The sequence below is a fragment of the Homalodisca vitripennis genome, chromosome 2 (genome assembly GCF_021130785.1).
Source record: "Homalodisca vitripennis isolate AUS2020 chromosome 2, UT_GWSS_2.1, whole genome shotgun sequence".
Lineage (NCBI taxonomy): Eukaryota > Metazoa > Arthropoda > Insecta > Hemiptera > Cicadellidae > Homalodisca > Homalodisca vitripennis.
The window spans coordinates 112,241,978-112,263,614 of NC_060208.1; the positions used below are offsets into that span (position 1 = coordinate 112,241,978).

General features: G+C 31.9%; 1 protein-coding gene across 2 annotated transcripts in view; it reads right to left on the bottom strand.

Moving 5' to 3' along the window:
- The window catches only part of LOC124354615 (atrial natriuretic peptide receptor 1), a 174,108-nt gene extending 154,525 nt beyond the window's left edge, over positions 1–19,583 (bottom strand). For both annotated transcript variants that reach the window (XM_046805216.1, XM_046805215.1), the window contains exon 1: positions 19,343–19,583. In XM_046805216.1, the coding sequence (XP_046661172.1) occupies positions 19,343–19,569 (227 nt within the window). In that variant the 5' untranslated portion in view covers positions 19,570–19,583. The remainder of the gene's footprint in view (positions 1–19,342) is intronic.
- Positions 19,584–21,637: the final 2,054 nt, after the last annotated feature.

The window sequence follows — 21,637 nt, forward strand, 5'->3', positions numbered from 1 at the left end:
ATTAAAATCCTATCTTTTGTCCTAACTATTGTCGACTGAAGATGGATCTCCATGGCGAGAACTGAATAGATGACGTTTAAGTGGTGTATAAACGGTAAATATATAAACCGCGCTTCAAAGCTGTATGAACCAGAAAGTCATAACTCTGCCCGCGTAAACTACAATGGGCCATATCACTTCTTTCCTCGCACATTCCAACGGTTCGTTTTATACACAACCGGCAAATCATTAATATTTCCTTATCCCTCAATAATTAATTTGATTATATGATTTTAATAACGTATGTTTCCAAGTACAATTTTTCCATTTCTCCTTTATATCTTGCGTATATTGATTATATTAATAAAATAGCTATTAATTACGTCTTAGTTAAAATGCACTATTATATTTTATGTTTAATCACATTTATCATTTAATCACATTAATGATCGGGTTAAACATTTTTTTTTTTTAAATATAAAGAACAGGCAAAAATCAGTGAAAAATCAATATTATTATTCTAAAATTAATATTTGGCTGAATACAAGTTTTACAGAAACTGCGGTACAAAAAATATTGATCCTAAATGTTTATTATATAATTTATAATTATTAATTACGTTATTGGCAATAGAAGTATATTTTAGTATGAATCTAAATGATTCGAAATCTGCATGGAATGCTTGTAATTTTGTTACCAATATTTTTTAAAAGAAGAAATAAAAAAATGTAATAGATGTAAAAACCACCTAATATTGTTACACTACAACACATTTTATAAGTTTAACATTTGCATTAATTTTTTTTATAGTACATTTGTAGCTCTTTATTTAATTAGGACAAGATGCAAAGGAGAAACCTAACTTTGCAAGGATCTTTGGGCTTACTCCTGGAGTTGAGATGATAGAAGAGATCGCCCCCTGCCGATACGCCATGGAAAGGAATAAGGGGATCTACACCTCAGTTAGCTCGGTTCCAGCCTCTCCAGTCTAAGCGGGTACATTACAACTATCGAGGCCACGTCTCACCGGACAGAGTATAGAGACAACTTATGATTCAGTTTGCTCAAGTTTGGCATGAGTGCGTAGTCTAGTAATATATTCCAAACAAGGTCAGTCCATTAAACAGTGTTTCATAAAACCCAAGTTCATCAAACAATTGTCTAATATTTTAAATTTAACTCTGAGCATTTCACTGGTATTTTTAACTAAATATTGAAAATAAAAAATATATCAAAACCCAAGTTTAATTACAACATAAATGTGATTTCAAAAAATCAAATTGTTTATATATTTCAAACTAGAAGTGATATCAATCATTAAGTGGTAAGGAAATACAATATTTGTAGGTTTTATCAGACTGGACTGTTGAAGTACAACATTATGAATTTAACACAGCTAGTGTAGCAAACAAAATTAAATACAAGGAATACACGAATGTTTCTCGCTCAACTGTGGTATATTTATATGTCTTTAATACCAACCCCGCCCCTGCTTTACCTTACATAGTTATAAGTGTCGAAGGAGGATGAGATGACATTCATAAAATTATGAACAAAAAACTCCTTATTCATTACTTCATAGCCCAGTTTACTTAAGGTTTGAACAAAGAATCGGAACATATTATATAATGAAACACTCAAAACGTGTTGGTGGATGTTGCCATAGTTAGTTTCATTCCTTGAGAGCTAATACAGATTAAATCTAATTTATTTATGTAGTTCATACCGCATTATCATTAGAAAAGCTGACTATCTGTTCCTAGCTTTAACACTCAAGCCTGAGGGATAAATATGGACTGATATTAACCTTTGGAATGATTTTGAGTATTTCACAGGTTTCTGTAAAATCTAAATTACAATACCTCTTTTAAATTACAAAAGATGCACGTTCCATTATTAGTAATCTTAAAAAATCTTCTCGGGCAATTATAAACTCTTTAAGATAGTAATTAATTTTTTTGAAAGTCTTACCATTAACTGTTAATTTGTAACAAGACAAATTAAATGAGTGAGACTCGTGATGTAGTTTTGAACGATTGTTTTTCAACCAGACATCGGCATCTGGTATTTTCAACAACGGTACAATATTTACAGTGGTATTTTAATCACTATATACAGTCAATAAATACTTATATAGTTATATTAATATGGAGTCTTCAACTAAAGTACGTATAGCTTTTTCCTCATGCGCTTTTGCATAATTCAAATTATAATAACTACCCAACAATCTGCTGTCTAGCCATTGAAATGCTTTTGAATACATTTTAAAGGAAGTACAGTATTAGTTATTGATGGTGTAACTTATAAAAGGGTTTTATAAATTTAACAATAATAAATCATCTCACTTTTGTTGTTTGAAATATATTCTATCTACATTGCTAATCAGCGAATCAGTAATATATTATGTTATCCATTAAAAATAATAATAGCGTTAAATAGGTTTTAATTTGTTACGTATTAGTTATATACATTTTAATTAAAAACTCTCTTCTCCCGTATATGTTTGTTTAACAAACAGAATTTTAAATGAAGCATTAATAATTTCTCTGGCACTTAAGAGCAATGCAAAACATTAGTGTTAATATTGGTTTTCATGGTTTGTAAACTCTACATTTAATTTGCTTGCAGCGGACCGTGTGGAAGTGGAAGAAGCAATGAGTCAGAAAACTCTCACTAAACTAATATTTTCCAACAAAAGAGTAAAACTTCTTTTTAAATAAAAAGTGATTTCCCTTTGTGCCAACCACTTGATTTAAACATTCTATCCAAACAATGCGATTTACATTATTATAACTAATGTAACTTTTTGTTCAGGAAAGATAGAAAACTAATATCAGTGAAACGTTTTATGGGATTTCACTCTTAGATATACGTCATTACAAACAGATTTAAAATAATTTATTTCTAAAAACATGAAAATTCGATGGAATTTATTACATCACACCGTTAGTTACACGGTTTTATTCCACGCTATTGACAAGTCTAAAGTAAATCAAATACGCGATGTGGTGTTAATAAGCTTTCTGTTGCTGACTTTAAATCAGAAAGAGTACAAATACTACATCCAAGTTTCAGATAAATTAAACAAAACTTGTGCTCTTGATGTTCAGGTACGGGCTAATCTTGGTTAAGAGGTGGTGCAATCCTAGTTGGAATATGTTTATACAAAAATATTTTGGCCACAGCTCTTAAAATACCTATACGGAGACAGAAAAATAATAAACCAGTTTTTTTAAATCTTTCCATGAGGAGTTGTAGGCATTTATTTGAAATATAATTTAGGAGGCTCTTATAATTAGGGCTAAAGAAAAATTATTGAAGATAAAATTAAAAAATTAAAATCATACCACTCCCTAAAGCTATAACTCCTGTAAATGCTGTAAGACATTTACATTTTTATCTTTAACCTTATTATTCAGACCAGGTTACCGAATTGCCTAATTTTCGTACTTAAAATTCTTGTAATTGATCGGCAAATAACTTATAATGCTTATAAATAGGAGTTACCTAACCAATACATGTTTTTCTATTTTTTGTTGTTATTAAAGAATTTGTATTAAGTTGTTCTGACTTATGATGGTGGATAATCCAAACAAATTAGATATGTCGCCAGACTTTAATAAGTATAAGGCAATATTAGATTTCTTTTCAAATCATCTCCTGAGAATGAAAATGAAAAATAAAACCTGTTTTGACAACTTAATTAACAAAGAAAATCATAACTTCTTAGTCTCGTTTAAGTTTGTACCTAGGTAGTACTAGATCAAGCCCACACATTGCGTTGTGGACAGCTTATTCCATTCATATTTGGTAATTAGCACTAAAAGCCAAAAAACAATGTATCACGATATAATATAACATTTGAACACATAAGTTGGTTCCAAAGAGGCGGACGGCTGAAAATGTCAAAATAAAGGATTTACAAAATTATGATCTACTGGGGGTTAGTTAATTTCAAAAACCGCCGTATATGGAGAAATGTGTGGATAAGGCTATGGGTGGGTAATTTAAAATAAACCCTTGATAAACAGTTCCATGAGATTGTCGTGCTCCATACCACTGCTGACATCACAAATCTCACACGAGTGTGGCACAACTCCAAAAACAAATATGTTGAACTGCCAACCTTGTATCTCACTCGCTTTAACTAAACTTGCTGCCTCCAGCTGAGTCTGGCCAAGGTGACCATAACAGTCTGTGCTATTTTAAACGTTAGCCCACAGAATATTCTGAGAATTAAATGTAGACCACACAAGCACATGCTACCTCATACTGTGACCTAATATTTATTAGGAATAAGATAAATAATTCTATACTAGATTCCACAACACGTACCATGTTAATACTAATAAACTTCTACTGTTTTAGGGGAACATAGCCAGTAATGTTAATATTACTATAATTAAGCAACTAATTGATTGTTTATCGTATCATTTGCAAACTATATCAAGCCTCTAGACTTGTCCGACAGTATATTAATATCTTTATTAATGAATTTTAGCATGTTAAAACAAGTTTTATGTTAAATAGTATAAATTTAAGTTCAATGTTAAACATTTGAATTAAATTTAAAATTTGCGTCATCATTGTTATTAAAGTATATTTTTCACTTTCATGAACTTGGTGCAACTATAATATTTTGTTTGTATAATTTTAAAACGGAATAAATATCCGTATCATTGTACGTTGAGTTGCATTATATGTTTCGAAGACCTAATAATCGATAATCAAGTCAGAATTCTGAAACTCTAAACCGGTTCGTATGTAAATCAGAGAAAAACACTATACTGCGTACAGATATTGATATTGATACAGTTCTAGCTGTCACGCGGGGCTTCGCAAGCAAATTCTTGCTTGATAACGGGAACGTTTTAGGAGTATATTTTGTAAATGGCATTACGCTCATGAGATAAGTGATATTCATTTGAAGATATACCCATTCAATTTTCCGTGCAAAATTTCAGAACTTTTTTGTGGAACATTTAAAAATAGTACTTCAATTGTAATAGGACAGGGGGAGGAATCCTCAGTTCATCAGTTCATAAACATTAAATATATATATATATATATATATATATATATATATATATATATATATATATATATATATATATATATACTCCAAAGTGCGATTGACTTTACTAAATCGCACTGAACGGCTCAACCGATTTGATGTTTTTTTCTTTAATATGTTCGTAATAATCCAAACTTGTTTGAGCAAAAAATCATAAAAACTTGGATATATATACAGGGTGAGTCTAAAAGGACTTTACAACTTTGAAATTATATAGATATTTATTGACTTTACTTACAGACTTGATATATGTGTCATTTTTTAGCAAATTACTTCAAGTTTATTGTCATATTCTTGTTTCGGTTCGATGTGACTTCCATTAGTGATACGGCAAACATCCCACTAGTAATCAATTTCTCGCCACACCCGTTCTAGCAAATCTGGCGTAACTTCAGCAACCGCAGCTGTGATTCTTCTTCTTAGATCTGCAAGACTGGCTGGTAGAGGTTGGAACATACACTTTATCTTTAATGAAACCCCATAGAAAAAAATCCATAGGAGTCAAATCGGGGGAACGAGGTGGCCATGCAATTGGTCCTGAGCGCCCAATCCAGCGACCTGGAAAACGACCGTTTAGGAAATCTTTAACATCTGTTAGGTTGTACCGTAGTTGTAATTATTTATGCTGAATCGCGGTAGGAAGTAGGCTCTTGTTAACTAGACGCGGTGCGTGGACATTGTTTGTTGGTTCGAGACCGGTCAATCAGCTGATCGTGTCATCTACGGTGATACGTTCCGACCCGGCTCGCTGGAGAGAGAGGGGGATCAGTTGAGTCTTGAAGCCAGAACGAGAAGGTGCAGACGTCGAGTAGAGAAGCAGTGTTCTTCCTCTAATCCTATAGTTTTGGGATCTAGAGTAATTGTTTATCGCGTGTAAATTTAATTTTTCTTCAGTGCGTATTAAATCCCTATCAGTCTCCGTAATCTTCAAAGTAGTAAGTCCCGTACCAGCGTTAGTTAATATCTTTTATTTTTATACTGTTGTAATTAAATTTCTAAAGTTTCCCATCTTACAGAGTCTGAGAATTTAATTCAATTTCTGGAAGTATTGTGAATTAAATTTTGGTCGTAAAGTTAATGTCAGGTTTTGTGTTATATTGATTTTTTGAATATTTTGAGAAGAGAACTTTTTATTTTATTTTGTTAATTTAAACCATTTTTGGAGAAGTATACATTTTTAGTTTCATTTTAATTTAATTTTAATTCATTTTTGATCAGACTCTTAATTAGATGTGTAGATTGTGTGAAGTTTTGAAGAAAATCGAATCTAAAGTTTGTAAACTTTGTCAAATTTTGAGTGAACTTTAATCTCGGAATAAATCAAGTATTTCCGAAAAGTTGTTTTGATTTACGAAGTATTAGCTCCATATAAATTTAATATATGTACTATAATAACGGTACAAGGTAGTGAGGTGGTGCTCCGTCTTGCTGGTAGTAGAAAGGAGCATCCTGTTGTTCATTTTCATCAATTTGAGGAATCAATAAATTCTGCAACATATCAAGGTAAATGATACCAGTGACAGTTCTCTCTATGAAGAAAAATGGCCCGTACACTTTAAATTTACTCATCTCACAAAACACATTCACTTTTGGAGTGTCCCGAACTCGTTCAAGGGATTCTCTTGGGTTTTCGTTCCCCCAGATTCTGCAGTTATGGGTGTTCACTTTACCACTGATATGAAAGGTACTCTCATCACTGAAGATTATTGAGTTCAGGAATGTCTCATCTTCCCCCATTCGATCCAACATTACAGTCAGCACGCCGCGTTGATTTTTTAAGACTACGGGCAAAGGTTTGCCTGACCTGTTCGACAGTAGCATCACTAACCTGTGGGCGACCTGGCGATTTCTCATGACGAACACAACAACCTGTTTCGACAAAATTCTTGTGCCAACTGTAAATAGCAGGCCTGCTTGGAGGGTCTCTTCCGTATTCGGTGTGAAATCTACGCTGAACGCTGTAGCAGAGTTTGTTTCATGAAACAATAACAACACACAGTGAACACGCTCCGCACCAGTGAAAGTAGCCATTTTAATACAGACTAAGCTGGCGCTCGCAGTGGCGGAACTTGGTACTACAACACTACGGGAGTCAAACTTGAAGTAATTTGCTACAAAATGACACATATATCAAGTGTGTAAGTAAAGTCAATAAATATCTATATAATTTCAAAGTTGTAAAGTCCTTTTAGACTCACCCGGTATATACATATCTCACTGAAATGACCAATTTATAGCATCTCGAGTGTAGCAGTGTACTGCAAATATGAAAGACAATACTATTTATTTAATGTTTATGAACTGATAAACTGAGGATCCTCCCAGACAATTAAAGTACTATTTTTAGATGTTCTACAAAACCTTCTGGAATGTTGCACGGAAATTTGAGTGGGAATATCTTCAAATGAATATAACTTTTCTCATGAGCGTAATGAAAGTATATGAATAAAATATCGTCGCTTTCAAAACATATTTGAAGTATTTATTCATTGTTTAGAAACAAAATATTTAAAAAATACAGGTATTTGAATCCTGTGAAATGAGCGATGGTATAAAAAATATTCGATATTTCGTTACCGCAATGTATCGAGAATTCATGTACTCGTATTAAATATTGCACCGAACGGCTGATCATAATTAAAAAATCTGTTATTAGTAACATGGGTTTGCTAAAATTGCATTTGTTATAGAAATGTAATTCCATTTTTTAAATCTATAAACTATTTTTACTCTAAGAGTAAACTGTGTATATATATATATATATATATTATATATATTAATAAAACACAATAAATACCGATGTTTTTTAGTTTTATTTATTGTGTTATAAATTTATGACATAATTTGCTAATTTAAAAAAGTCAGTGAAAACACATTGGTTAGTAGAGTGAAACGCCGCCTACCGCATCAGAATACGACGATCCAGTCAGAAATGGCAGCGCATAATGTACTTCACAATGTGTACCTAAAACAACCCGCCATTTCTGATTGGATAAACCTTTTGAGATGCGGTTTGCGGAATTCAACTCTAATAAGTGAGTTCTTTCAAATGAGGTATCACTCGACCCATGCTTCAATTTAAGATTTTCATGTTTTCCTGTATGGGCCGTCCCCCCATGGTTGGCATGTCATGGTAATAGCAAGGGAAAATAGTTTACATAGCCATACGACACTGTGCAAAGTTTATATATGTTATCTCCTATGGGTTTTAAAATATTAAGCCGTACCCATACTTTTCAAACACCCTGTATAAGTGTGTGTGTGTGTTGTTTGTTTTGATGTGGTTAAATTAATGATATAAATCAAAAAATATTCTGAGAATATATGTAATGAAGAAATCAAAAACTATTCAAAAGCACTAAGCTTTTAAACCTACAGTATTTACAAAAAATCTCTTAGATTAAAAATAGTTTATAGATAAAAAAAACTGCAATTATATTTTCTATAACAAATGCATAGTCTGGTCGACCTATCGGAGGTGGTTTTAAAAGAAGTTAAAAAGAAGAAAATTTTAAAGAGCATAAAAAAGATTTACACAAAAGGTTTATAACCACTTTTCAAAGGAGGGGTTTTGGGAATTGAATGGTATATTCATCATGTGCCATATCAAATTTGAAATGCTCTCTAAATTTCACGTAGAGAACTATTATAGGCCTTAGTTAAGTAGATTTGAACATGTTCCAGAAGTGAGATTAATATTTCATTTAACGGGTGAGAGAAAAATGAAATCTTATCTTGCAATGTAATGACTTGGTACTAGAGCCTCTCGCAAAAGAGATTTAATGAGAAACGTAATGCTCCGAGCTATAAAGCACCGCGGACAGCAACTACAAAGTGTGCGCCGCGACGTGTCGCCTCGTGGCTTCTGTACTCATTTGACCTCTTCTAATCCCGCACTTTACTGTTTGATTACTATTCCCATTATACTGTAGCGCATTTTACTCACGATAATCAGAAATCTTGAACTTATTTGAAACTTATGCAAAAGTACAGTAGATGACTATAATTCTTAAATGACTATAATTAAATGTATAAAACGTAAACCGAATTGAAAACCACATTTCAAGCATTTAGAGAGTAGTAAATTGGAATAAATTAAAAAATAAGGATATTAGATCTTCATAATTAATTAAGAACAATATAATAAGTCATGAAATGCTTGTTTAATATTGTATTACACGTGTAAACAAACATTACAATAATTATTGAAATGAATTTCTGTGAGGCCTTTCGTGTTCAATGAACACACAATCAGATTCACAAACGTTTACTTCAGTTGTGTGGGTCTGATGATGTATTCCTTGAACACGAAAAGACTCACAAAAATTAAATTCAATAATTATTTGTTTATAAATGAAGTATTATATTCTAATAAGAAGAAGCTAGTCGAAGGTATTGTATTGCATGCAGAAATAATAGTAGGCTACAAGTAAGTTTATTTATATGAAGAATATAACGGATTTTCTACTTAAAATTCATTTCACTAGACTTTTAATGGAGTAAGGTAATAATACTTATTTATAAAAGTTAAGTAAATCTTTGAACTATACCAAGACATTTTCTTTCCCTCTAGTTTCATAAACAGTGAAGTTACGAATTTTTAAAGCTTTAATGGCCGCCATACTTAAACGAAATGGCTTACCAAGCTGGCACCGAACTTAACTGAGACTTTTATAAGATAAAGGTTTTGTACGAAGTTTCAAATTGTTTCTGCTTTTTTTGGACAGTTATCGCTTCACAAGCCTCGTTATATAGCATAAAAGTTTGCCACATTTATTATAAATATAGAATTTGAACGGAGGTCACGTTTGGTGAAGTTATGCAGAACTTTTGAGTGAGTGCTACCAAGGGGGTGATTGCAGTAGGCTCATTTTGTATACGAAATCAACCTGAAGTCTGTAACAAACCACATTATTCACCAAACACAAGACAAACCTCAAATTCATAAATATTGCTTACTTTTGTGAATTGTCTCGAAGTCGAGAGCAAATTTGCATTTCATATACACATTCTACGTGGTGTTTTAGATCGATGTTTTATAGAGGAATATCTTCTAAGAAAGAATTCGATCATCAGCCACACTTTTTTTGGCGGAAATGGAAATGAGAGTTTCGAATATTAAAACAAAATTTCTTCTCAGATCATACGTTTTAAGCTTGATACACTTTAAAACACACATGAGACATGTAATTAAAAGTTAAATAAGCATGGTATAACTAGACAAATTCACCACTTTACACCGAATTGTCGTTAGGTATATGGTCTGGCTCTGGAATATAATAAAATATGTTTTAAAAATTGAAAGTAATACAAGAAATTTATTTAACCTGCTAAAGCACATTTATAGATTTTCTCTTTTGTATTAAGTGTATACAACGAACAAACCAAACATATTTAATATATCACTACAAATTACGTAAGCCAATTATGAAATTTAAGATCGTCAAATCGAGATCCATCTGCATATATCCGGTTCAGTCGAGTATGATTTAAAGTTGTATTAACTACTTAAGATGAATTAATTGGCATTGGTCCGTCATTGGCAACAGGCATTGGCAGTATTATTGGAATGTATTAATTAGGCATGAGGCACCAACATACCAGCGTATACCTCCGAATGTGTTATTATTACTAATCCTAGACGACCGATATTATCTTATTGTCTGTCTTACAAAATACATCAGTAATACCCTTCATATATATTTTGGAGTAGGAGACAGATGAAAAACTAAAGAGAACATATATATATATATATATATTCAGATTGCACAATCAATCGATCGTGCACATATTATCTGCACGTCAGTAAGTTAATACTAGATTTTTTCAAATCTTAAGTATTAAACAATCTATTACTTTATGAACTGATTTCAAGGAAACGTTTAACTAATATGTCTACAATATAGTAAATTATAGCAAGTAAAGTCCTATTCACCGTATTGTTTTACAGTAACAAAACTGACCAAACAAGAACGATAAATACAATGTTAATCTGCTAAGTATTTGATATTGTAGTCAGTCAGATTATCAATATTTACAATCAGTCTGCTCGTCCATGGCCCAGCTTAGCTTATTCAGTTAAGTATTGTAATGCATATGTAATGTTCGTGATTAAGCATTATTGCATTAACTGTTCCGAAATTCCAGTTGCTGTAGGATACGGTGTATTCGTTATGTGTAAAATAATCTGAATAATATGAATCCAATGTACTAATTATGTTCTTGATTAATATTTGAGCTTATTAAAACAATCTCATTCCATAGTGGTCAAAAACTACAGACGAGAAGTTAATGTTAGGGGTTGGAAATGGAAATAAGGGGTTAAATTAAATACCGCATAAATGTAAGTAAATTTAATTATTATTTTATGTAAATTATAACGGAAAATAATAAGTCACAGTGTTATTGTAAGGAATGTGCTGATTTACATTGTTTGTGATTCTACAATTAATACATTCTCGCTATCAAGGTTTACAGAAGTTGTGTTCTTCCAATAATAAAAAACATTTATGTTATGAAAATGAAATAATTTATTGTCATACACTTCCTACTTCTGCGGAGTTTTACAAATGTTATATAATTCTTCACATTTAATTAAACATGTATAATACAAATACTCGTATTTTCTAGATTTATAATAAATTATCTATCACACATTTCCTGAACCAAATATCAACGCAAACGAAACGAAACGAAACAATTACATGATCTTAGAATGACCCTTTGATCCTTTTGATGCTTATATGAAATTACTAAACAATAGTTCGAGACAGATTCAATTAGATTATATATATATATATATATATATATATATATATATATATATATATATATATATATAATAGTTATCAGCATTCCATTATCAAGTAAAAAAGGTCAAATAAATAGCAAAAATATATTTTATATGTGTAAATATGTTTTTTCTATTGTAGTGTATTTATTATTATAACTACAACTATTATTATATATTATATTATACATTTTTAATAGTTTAGTTATTTACAGTTTTATTAGTACAGCCAGACATCCACAAGTATGACGTGGGTTATCCATCTAAGAGTGAAAGTGACTTGGTCTCTATTTCCCGTGTCAAATCTGCACACCATGGTTTGTTAAGATATCCTAACTTCCTTTGTACAAGTTTTTAATTTTTTTACAAAAATACACAATTTTAAAATGCAACATGTTGTAGTTTTACTTCTATGTATTTCTTTTAATGAAGTTTTCTATGTATAAGCATACACAGAGAGACAATAATCGCGAGACATGCCTCTCTCAAGTTGTCAGCTGATCGCACAAAGGTTGCCAAGCTAAAAGCACTCAATTTTGGCACCAAGAGGAACAATAGCCACTCTGAACTCTGTCCTAGAATCAATTGATGACGACCGTCGCATCGGTCGAGTCGCTTTATTGATAGTGAACGAGTATTGTAACAACTAACACACTGTTATTTACATCTTAATTTAATCTTGAATTACATATGTCGAAACATTCGTGTATTTGATGTTGAGGCACAAAATTCATGTTAAATTTTAAGGCAACTTTGGCTATAATAGATATTTTACAAAACAGATTTATTTCTTAAATTACATAACAGTAATGCCAACCTTGTAATTAGTAAATAAAATAATAATTTCTGTTATTAATAATCAAAATACACAATTTTGACCTAATACACAATGTTTAATAATTATAAAAATTAAATTATAACGTTTTTTTAATTAATTATAAATATATTAATTATGTGTGTTATATTTATAACTTAATCCAAAATGTAAAAAAGTATAGGCAGCAAAGAATTTACAGCCGTTCTTTTTAAGGGAAAACTTTATTCTTCTATAGTATTATACAATCAGAGTGTTATTCAATAATCTGATAACCTCTGCTTGTGGCGGAAGGTTTTTAAATCAATACAGTCCGCGTTGTTGAGGTCTGGAAATTTAATTATATTGCGTATTGTACTCATGATGATCCATTCTCTTTAATTGTTTACATTTGGCAATAGAACGTAGAATTATGTATAAAATATATTATAAAAATTGAGAAGCTAGAAGCACTAACTTAGGAGAGCACTTTGACAAAAAGTCCTTAATAATTATTAAAAAAAACTACCTGTAAGGAACGAACTACACTTTGGAAATATAGTTATTCCCTTAAAAGTAGTTTATTCAAAACTCTTAATGATATTTTGTAAGATAAACATTCATTGAAATAAAAAAAAAAACCACATAACAATTATAAATAAGGATACGTGAAAAATAATCTTCTTTTAATATATGAATTATAACGTCCAAGAAGATCAAAGCTTGTTCGACAGAAGAAAGTCTGAAATAGAACATATTTAAATGTACCTTAAAGGTGACTTTTATTTACATAAATACCTAACAGGTTGGCTGTATTTTTAAATTTGATTTGTGGGTTTCTATAGAAAAATGTTCTTGATAAGGCTTCATCTGACAAATCAAAAAACACTTATGCAATTGATATCTGTCTAAACGAAGTGGTTCATACTAAAAACCCTTTATCGGTTAAAAATCCTGTACAAACAAATGAGCACATTGAAGAAGGAGTGATAACTTAATACGGGGACTGAATAAAATTTGTGAAGGTCCTACACATTATAGGACCTAAAAGGTATGGGAGAAGGTACATAATGATTAGAAAACCTAAAATACTCCTGGAAACATATATTTTGAATCATAATACTGTTTGGGAATAGTGACAAAATGTCACTTTCGTTTTAAATGAAGAATGAAACAGTTTTACAGCGAAACATTGGTAATTGAAAAAAAGGTGTTTTAAACTGCATTGCGTCTCTAAAAAGAGCGTAGATAATATATAACTAAGACAATAACCAAACCCTTGCGAGCGTTCTTTAAAAACTCCAATAAATTCTTATGAATCTTTTGACAAAAAAATTTTGTCACATTTCATGTTATTTAAAATTATGAAATGTAACAAATGTTAAAGTTCAGTTATATTGAACGAATTTATTATGAATGTGCATATAGTTTCTTTACGCAGTTTCTTGTACTCATGTGTACATAATTCGTAATTACTCCGCACATGTCTGACTAACCAGGTTTACTTTACTTCCAGTCAACGTTAACTTTGCACTTAGGAGATTTATAATCTGATAACGAAGTGTATACTCTGTTATCGTCTGTACCCGTCTCTCATCTAGCAGACAAACTTTTTAATGGATGGGCAGCCGGACAGTTTGACCGCAATGAAATTTACCAAAAAACTGTCACAAACCAGGAAAATATTTGATGTATTATAGTTCAAAGAGAGACGACCGAGTGTAAATGGATGTGAGGGGATTGTGGCACGAAACTTTCTGTTATATCTCACAATTACATTAATACTACTGTTCTATCTAAATCTATTATACTATGTCACTGTATTATGAATTCGTAAGTAACATTGGTTTACTTACTTAAATTTAATTTTAAAATATTTATTTTGATTAATACCGTACTTTTGTTTTAACATTATTCTATATTGTTTTATGTGCATTTTATGTCTAATCCTATAAAATATTTGAATGATTAAAATTCCGCTCTTTTATACGTTTTAAAGAATTCATTTTAGATATCCACAAAAACTAATAAAAATGAAATCTATATATATAAAAATGAAACTGTTCGTGTGTAACAGCATCACTCACAAACGGCTGGACGGATTCGCCTAATTTTTTTTTTAATTTGTTCGTCTTGATCTGTAGAAGGTTATAGGATACTTTTTATCCCTTTCCCGATTCAGGATTCCGCCCCACTGGTTACAGAAATACCCGTAAGAAATGCATTGCAGCAAACATATGTTATTAAGTGAAAGAGTCTTTTCAAATTTTTAATCAGCTGTTCTTTGTAAACATATATAATGCGACAAAAAATATATTTATATATAAATTTCTTTACACTTATAGTTTTAAAGCATAGAGTAAGCTTAAGAGAAACGACAAATTTTGTTTAAACTGTTTCTGCAATCATAATATATAAAAATGAATGTTTGTGTGTTTGTCCTTTATAGACTCAGAAACTATTGGACCGATCACTATGAAAATTTGTATTTTTCTATGTAGAAGGTTTATACGCAATGCCCATTGATGTAACTAACCACCAGGCTGTACTTGCAAGATATAAAAGTTATCAAAGCGCCTGCACATTATAAACTGCAATTACAACACAGTAGTTACGTATATTAAAATATCCAAACACTATTTGAAGGCAAAGAAATATACGGGCAAAGCTTAAGAGACGCGTGCGAAGCCGCGGGGAAACAGCTAGTACTGTATAAGTCACAACATTTAACATGCTTCCAATTCAGCCTCTAATTACAACAGACACTACAGTCAGTTAAATATCGTTGATTATTTGTATATGACATTTTCTCTAACCTGTTTGTTCCAAGTTCTGTGTGGTGAGACGTTATTTACATAAACCAGTATTTAAAGGCGCTGAAAACAAGTATAATAATATACATAGATATAGACATTACGTTTAACTGAAGAAAATGTGTGTGAGATGATATTATTAACACATGTTGTCGAGAGTGTTTAAGAACTCAAAACTCTGCCATTTTATCTAGCAAGTGTTTAGTGCCAGAAAAACATTGAAGTCGAGCTCAGCAAATCTCTGTGGAGGCTCACTATATCTAGTGTAGCATCTTGATGAGAGCGTTGCACAACAATTATCTGAAATGTTAAGCAACTCAATGTCACAAAACGGGTTTCCCTGTTCTTTGTAACATATAAATTTATTTAGAAAGAGAAAAAAGGAGAAAAATCTGACATTAAACATTATTGGTCCATTCATATTATCAATTTATTGGTCTGTCCTCACTAAGACCTACGGAGGTTTCATCTAAATAAGTTACTTAAATTTGTGCAATGCAATTTGATTATTATCGCGTTTTTAGTTTTGATTCTTAAACAATAAAACAAAATAGAATAAGCATAGAATACACATACATAGAATAGCTTCTTTCATGGATAATATCGTAATGTTACAAATCTTATCTTAAACATCAACGCAGCATTTGAAGCACTATGAAGCACCTATTATTATGTAACGTTTGTTTATAATGATGTCAGGGGTCTCGCTTATAAAGGGTTGTAACCGTATCTGATTTATGGGTTGCAAAGTGTCTATCTTCCAGCTTCGATACAGTTAGAGTTCCCTTAGGTGTCGGTATTTGGGTCACTATTATTCCTGGTCTATATCAATGATGTAATGATCAATAGCCTAGCTTTGATGTAATCTTAGTTTTGTTTTATACGTGGCCGGTATAATCACTGTCACGCAAGCTTTCGAGTTGACACCGCATCGAAACATGCTTACACAATTACTCGTTGAAATATCTCGTCCTCGCTGTGAAGAGTTCAGTTAACAGATATTAACCGAAACATCGGCTTAATAGAGTTTCGGTGTAACATATATTGACTGCAAAGTTAATTGACTAAGCAATGTTCCGACGCGGTGTTAACTGGAAAACTCGTTAGTTAAAAAATTAATATCTATATATATCATGTCCTCGATATCCAATCGGGTAATGGAATTCCTTAAATTATTACAAGAAACTAGCCTATATTTTCTACATTCAAGGAACTACAGGTAAAATAGATATGGCATTAACAGACTTAATATTAAAACTAAATTCAAGCCAATTGAAATATGAAGAATCAAATTGTAAACGGTTTGAGATTATTAAAAATAATATTCCGCTGTGAAAGCCTGAGTCAAAGAAATTCCTTGTAGGTATGGGCCATTGGGAATACAGAACATGGGGATATGGAAAAACCAACTGTAGCAAATCACAGCCACAACACAAAAGATAAAGTAAAATTAAACAAAATAAATAACTTGTTAATCTATATTTGTTGAAGAGAAATTAGATAAACCTTCGAAATAATCATGGAAAATACTAACTTCAACAAGGATGATAGCATCAGATTATCCAAATACTGGCATCCTGAGATAAAGAACCCATTCTGATAATTCAATAGTTGATATTCAGGCAATTACAATACAAAAAAGTAGAATCCACAAAAAACTTAAACTCATACAGTTTACCTTAAGTTAATAAGGAGAAGATTCAGACCGGCTTTTCCCGTAACACCCCAGTTTACCCGTATGGAATCAGGGATATGGGATTGAGTCCTCACACGGAGTGTCCATTTCTCACTTTATTGTCTGGGCTTGTACGAGTTAAACTAGCTGATATATCAGTTGTTTAAACTAGTTATTATATCAATCGCATATATGTAAAAATATATTTTATTTTTAGTGAGAAGTCCGACAAGAAGAAAGCTTTAATACATACAGGCATCTACACTAATCACAATCAAACATTATAATACTATATAGATTCCTGTAGCTTCCTTTTTTCGTTGATTAATACATTAAAAACTGTTATATCTGTCTAGAAAGTCTTGGCTCCTAAACATATTTCCTACTCTCATATCTGAACGTTTTTAATTGTCCGTTGTGTGTTTTAATCTACAGGTACTAATAGTGTACATACATATTTTTTGTTTTCAATTGGAACTAATTTGAAATAATGTTATAAAACGTTATCTCCATGAAATTTTTATTAGATAATAAGTCGAATCATGGCGAAAATGAGATTGATGAAAGAAATGGAATTATGGGTTTACTATAACTGTACCAATTTCGATATTAGCTGTGCTATTTCACAAGTACATAGTATTTGGACTTATTTCAATATTTTTGTGTAAAATTAAATAGATAGTAAAATTATCTGAGATAAATAAGTATGAAGAAACTAGGCTATTGTAAATCGGGAATAGTTGGTTGTTGAAACACCGGCAACTACAGTTGTGGGTGTTCATGCGAGAGCACTTCGACAAGGATCAGGACCATGGCTCTACTCACAGAGTAAAGTTCTGTATACTTTTATGGATGAAGTTTTAAAAATACTTTCAATGAAAATATTTAAGTGTTGTTAAGGGTGCAATGAAAGTATCATCAAGTGAGTTAATTCCGTTTAATTTAAATAGCAGTTAAAAAATGTAGTATACGTTTAAAAAATGTTATTCAATTTAAAAAGTAATGAGTGGTTTGATGAAAGCTACCGTGTTCTCGCCAATAAATTATGCAACAGTACAAAATATGTACTAAAATCAGTTACAAGTTATTTATTTACTGTAGATATTATCATTACCTTTTCTTTTATATATTTTTAAATATGAAGTCCATGAAAGTATCTAGTGTTAAAATTTATCTTTTACACTGATAATGTTTACAATAATAAATTTTCTACATTACGAACATTTTAAGTCAGCCCATCTAAGCTCATACACTTCCTTAGGCGTTCGACTAAAAATTGCCGATAAAACTCTGCAATAATTGGTTGCCAACTTCGGTGTAAACGCGGCTTTAGTCTATAAGTGTAGGCAACATTGGTTGAATGTAGAGATAGTTTTCCAGTCTTATCTTGTATCAGAGGGGAGAATACAGATTGGCCGAATCTATATTCAAACAATCTGGTTGTTTGTGTTTATTTTTGAAATTATTTTCAGAACAGAGTTTTCCTTACATTTATTTATTAATTCCGCAATTAAATTTAAGAGAAAAAATAATTACGACCTTTAATATCAAGTTATCCTTATCCTTAAAATTAAGGTATGTAATACTCTGTGGCTAAACTACTGTCAATGAATTTGCTTTACTAGAGAGTCGACATTTAATAGTAAACTAAAATATTCAAATTTTCATCTAAACCAATTTAATTAATTGTAACTTACAAACTTACTATACGTGTCGGAAACTCATTAAAAATGTAAATGCATGTGATTATCTATCTGTAATCTGCTTAAACGTATTTTTCTTGTTGTCTGTATAAGTAGCCCACAAAAATCCCAATGTCGAATTTTTAAGTTGTCTAATTTGTTATTATTACAAGATAACAGCTACTGTAATTGATTTTAAAACCTCTTCACTCTTGTATTTTAAGGAAAATAATTTCTCTGAATTCGGAGATACATTTACAGTATTAAAAATATTAGATCAAGTTAAACACTGTCGATAGACACTACAATGATTTTTAATTCTCTTCGAAACCCTATTAAAGGAAATTGTGTCTTGGGTATTATTTATTTCGGCCAACGTAAATGTTTCAACGTTTTGAAATAAATGTATACCCTTTCGTATTACAAGTAGTCATACTACATCATAGTATTGGATAAGAGGTTTTACTCCCATATACGTTACATTTATAATCCGACTAGCATTAACGATAGAGGGTTGAAATCCTTCCTTCTCCTACCTTTCCTGCACCTTCTGGAGCCGTACTCTGTGCTCGCTGAGGAACTTGTCATTGATCTCCTCCAGCGCGAGGTCGATGGCGGGTCCGCATCGCTCCAGGTCAAAGGGCGAGTCCAGCCTGGAGGCCATCAGCACGCCCACGTTGTAGTACCTCATGTCGCTGCTGAGTAGAACAGCGTGCCGTGCCAGACTCAGCAGCAGCAGCAGTGGTGTCAGGAGCGAGGGCATGACGCGCGCGGACTGACTGACAGACCTCTCAGCAGCTGGCGTCCGCTCGCGCTCCGGCGCACCTCCCCCACGTCGCCACCCCACGGCAGCGGCGGGAAACACTGGGGGTGTCATGATCGCTGCTTGCAATCATATAAATATTATATAATTTCGCATATCTTTGTGAATTCAATCTGAATATTTTCTGTGAATATTTCAGCTCTATTACAGTCTCCTACAAAAAACTCAACATCGAACTTAAATTATACATTTTAATATAGTATTAAAAATTATAAGCAAGTATTATCTAATTATCATATTTTAAAAGTTCATTAAGGTACTAAAATATAAGTTTCTAAAGTGAAACATTCATTGACTTGACACTAGTTCCTATTTATAACGCAGTTTTAGACTTCATCTCTATGTCTAACATGCGCGGTTGGCAGCTAACTAGTGTACATTCTTACCGAACTAAAATCCGTACTCATAAAGCAGAGATCAATAGTAATTATTTTTAATAGTTCAGGACAATAAAATTATAATAAACATATGAATTTGCAATAGTGTTGGTCATCGCATCCAGCCATTAGAGACAATGAACTAACCATAGATAGAGGAGATACTTATTCGTAAGTTACGAGAATCATGTGCATGTCCATGTGTTGTGGTGTCCATAGAGTTTTAGTGCATATAGAGTATACACTTCATCCATGTTTCTACAGACCAATAGAGTGCAGCGAAATCTTGTATGTTCCGTAGTGTGTTATAGATGTAAAGAACAAAGAAATGTAATGCCAGAAATGTATTTTGACGTTTAACATATCGTATAACAACAAACACAAATCGATTGGACATTTTTGCTGGCAGAATAGATGGTAATTGTCGGACCTCAGAAATTGTGTGTATTCTGAGGCTAATATCCTGCTTTAAATATAACAATTACACTGTTTTGACTTTTCACTTTGATTTCTTGGCTAACTTTGATGGTAGTCATGATATAAGGTAAGTTTTACCGTAGCGTTCAGTTATTTGGAAATTACCGCAATAAAGGAAAGAAAGAATGAATTATATAAGTAGAAATTAGGACTTGAACAAAAATATTTGGCTGTCACAGATTTCTGCAATAAACATTGCTGTAACAGCGTCAGATTTCAGACGATAGCTACGTTGTGTGTAGAATACTCGATTGCTCCATCATGTCATTGCTCCATCGTAGTGCACTCAGTTGTGAATCTGATGAGACAATGAGAACACCTCTTCACCTTAATTACAATATACTTGTAATCCTGGTGTCTATGATGTCGAAAAGATGTAAATTTTTATTTTGATCTTCTTCATCGCCGCCTTTTTTGGATCTCTTCAGACGAACAGGACTACAGATTCCAGAAGTCAAATCTTTGACAGCGACAGATTTCAAACACTGCACTAAGAGGAAGGCGAATTGAAGCTAAATTCAACATTCAGATTGATTCAAACCTTCTCACTATACCAATGTCACATACTATTATCAAGGAAAAGAAAACAAAAAAATAATAAAAAAATACCTTCATCAAAATAGACAGTACCTCGACATAGAGAATATATGAACCTGTTATAAAGAAGTCATAATGATCGGCGATTATTTATATTTATCGATGACCAGACAAGATGCAGCCTCTCTCCTCTTCACTCACTTGCAGATATGCACCACGCCCCTACCAGTTTCGGTGTAACGTTTGTGAACTAAAGTTTTCTCCACAGTGAGTCCAAAATATGTCAACATTTCACTGGTGTAAGCAATTTTTCGACACTGAGTTTTCTGGATATATTCGGAGTCATTGACCCTGGGAATCCTGATATCAGATATTCCAACAGTTTCTTCGTGGTTTCTATAAGGTAGCTTGAATTTCTGTACACTCGTAGTAAATAATATTCCAGTAGTTGCTATTGTCTCATTTACGACCAGTATGACTGACCCTTCATGTCTAACCCTACAACCGTTTCTTACTAGAAATGTTTGAGTTTGATTGGTTGCAGAAGTTTATGGTATTCAGTTATGCTGTTTTGGAGACTTCAGTAATATATATATATATATATATATATATATATA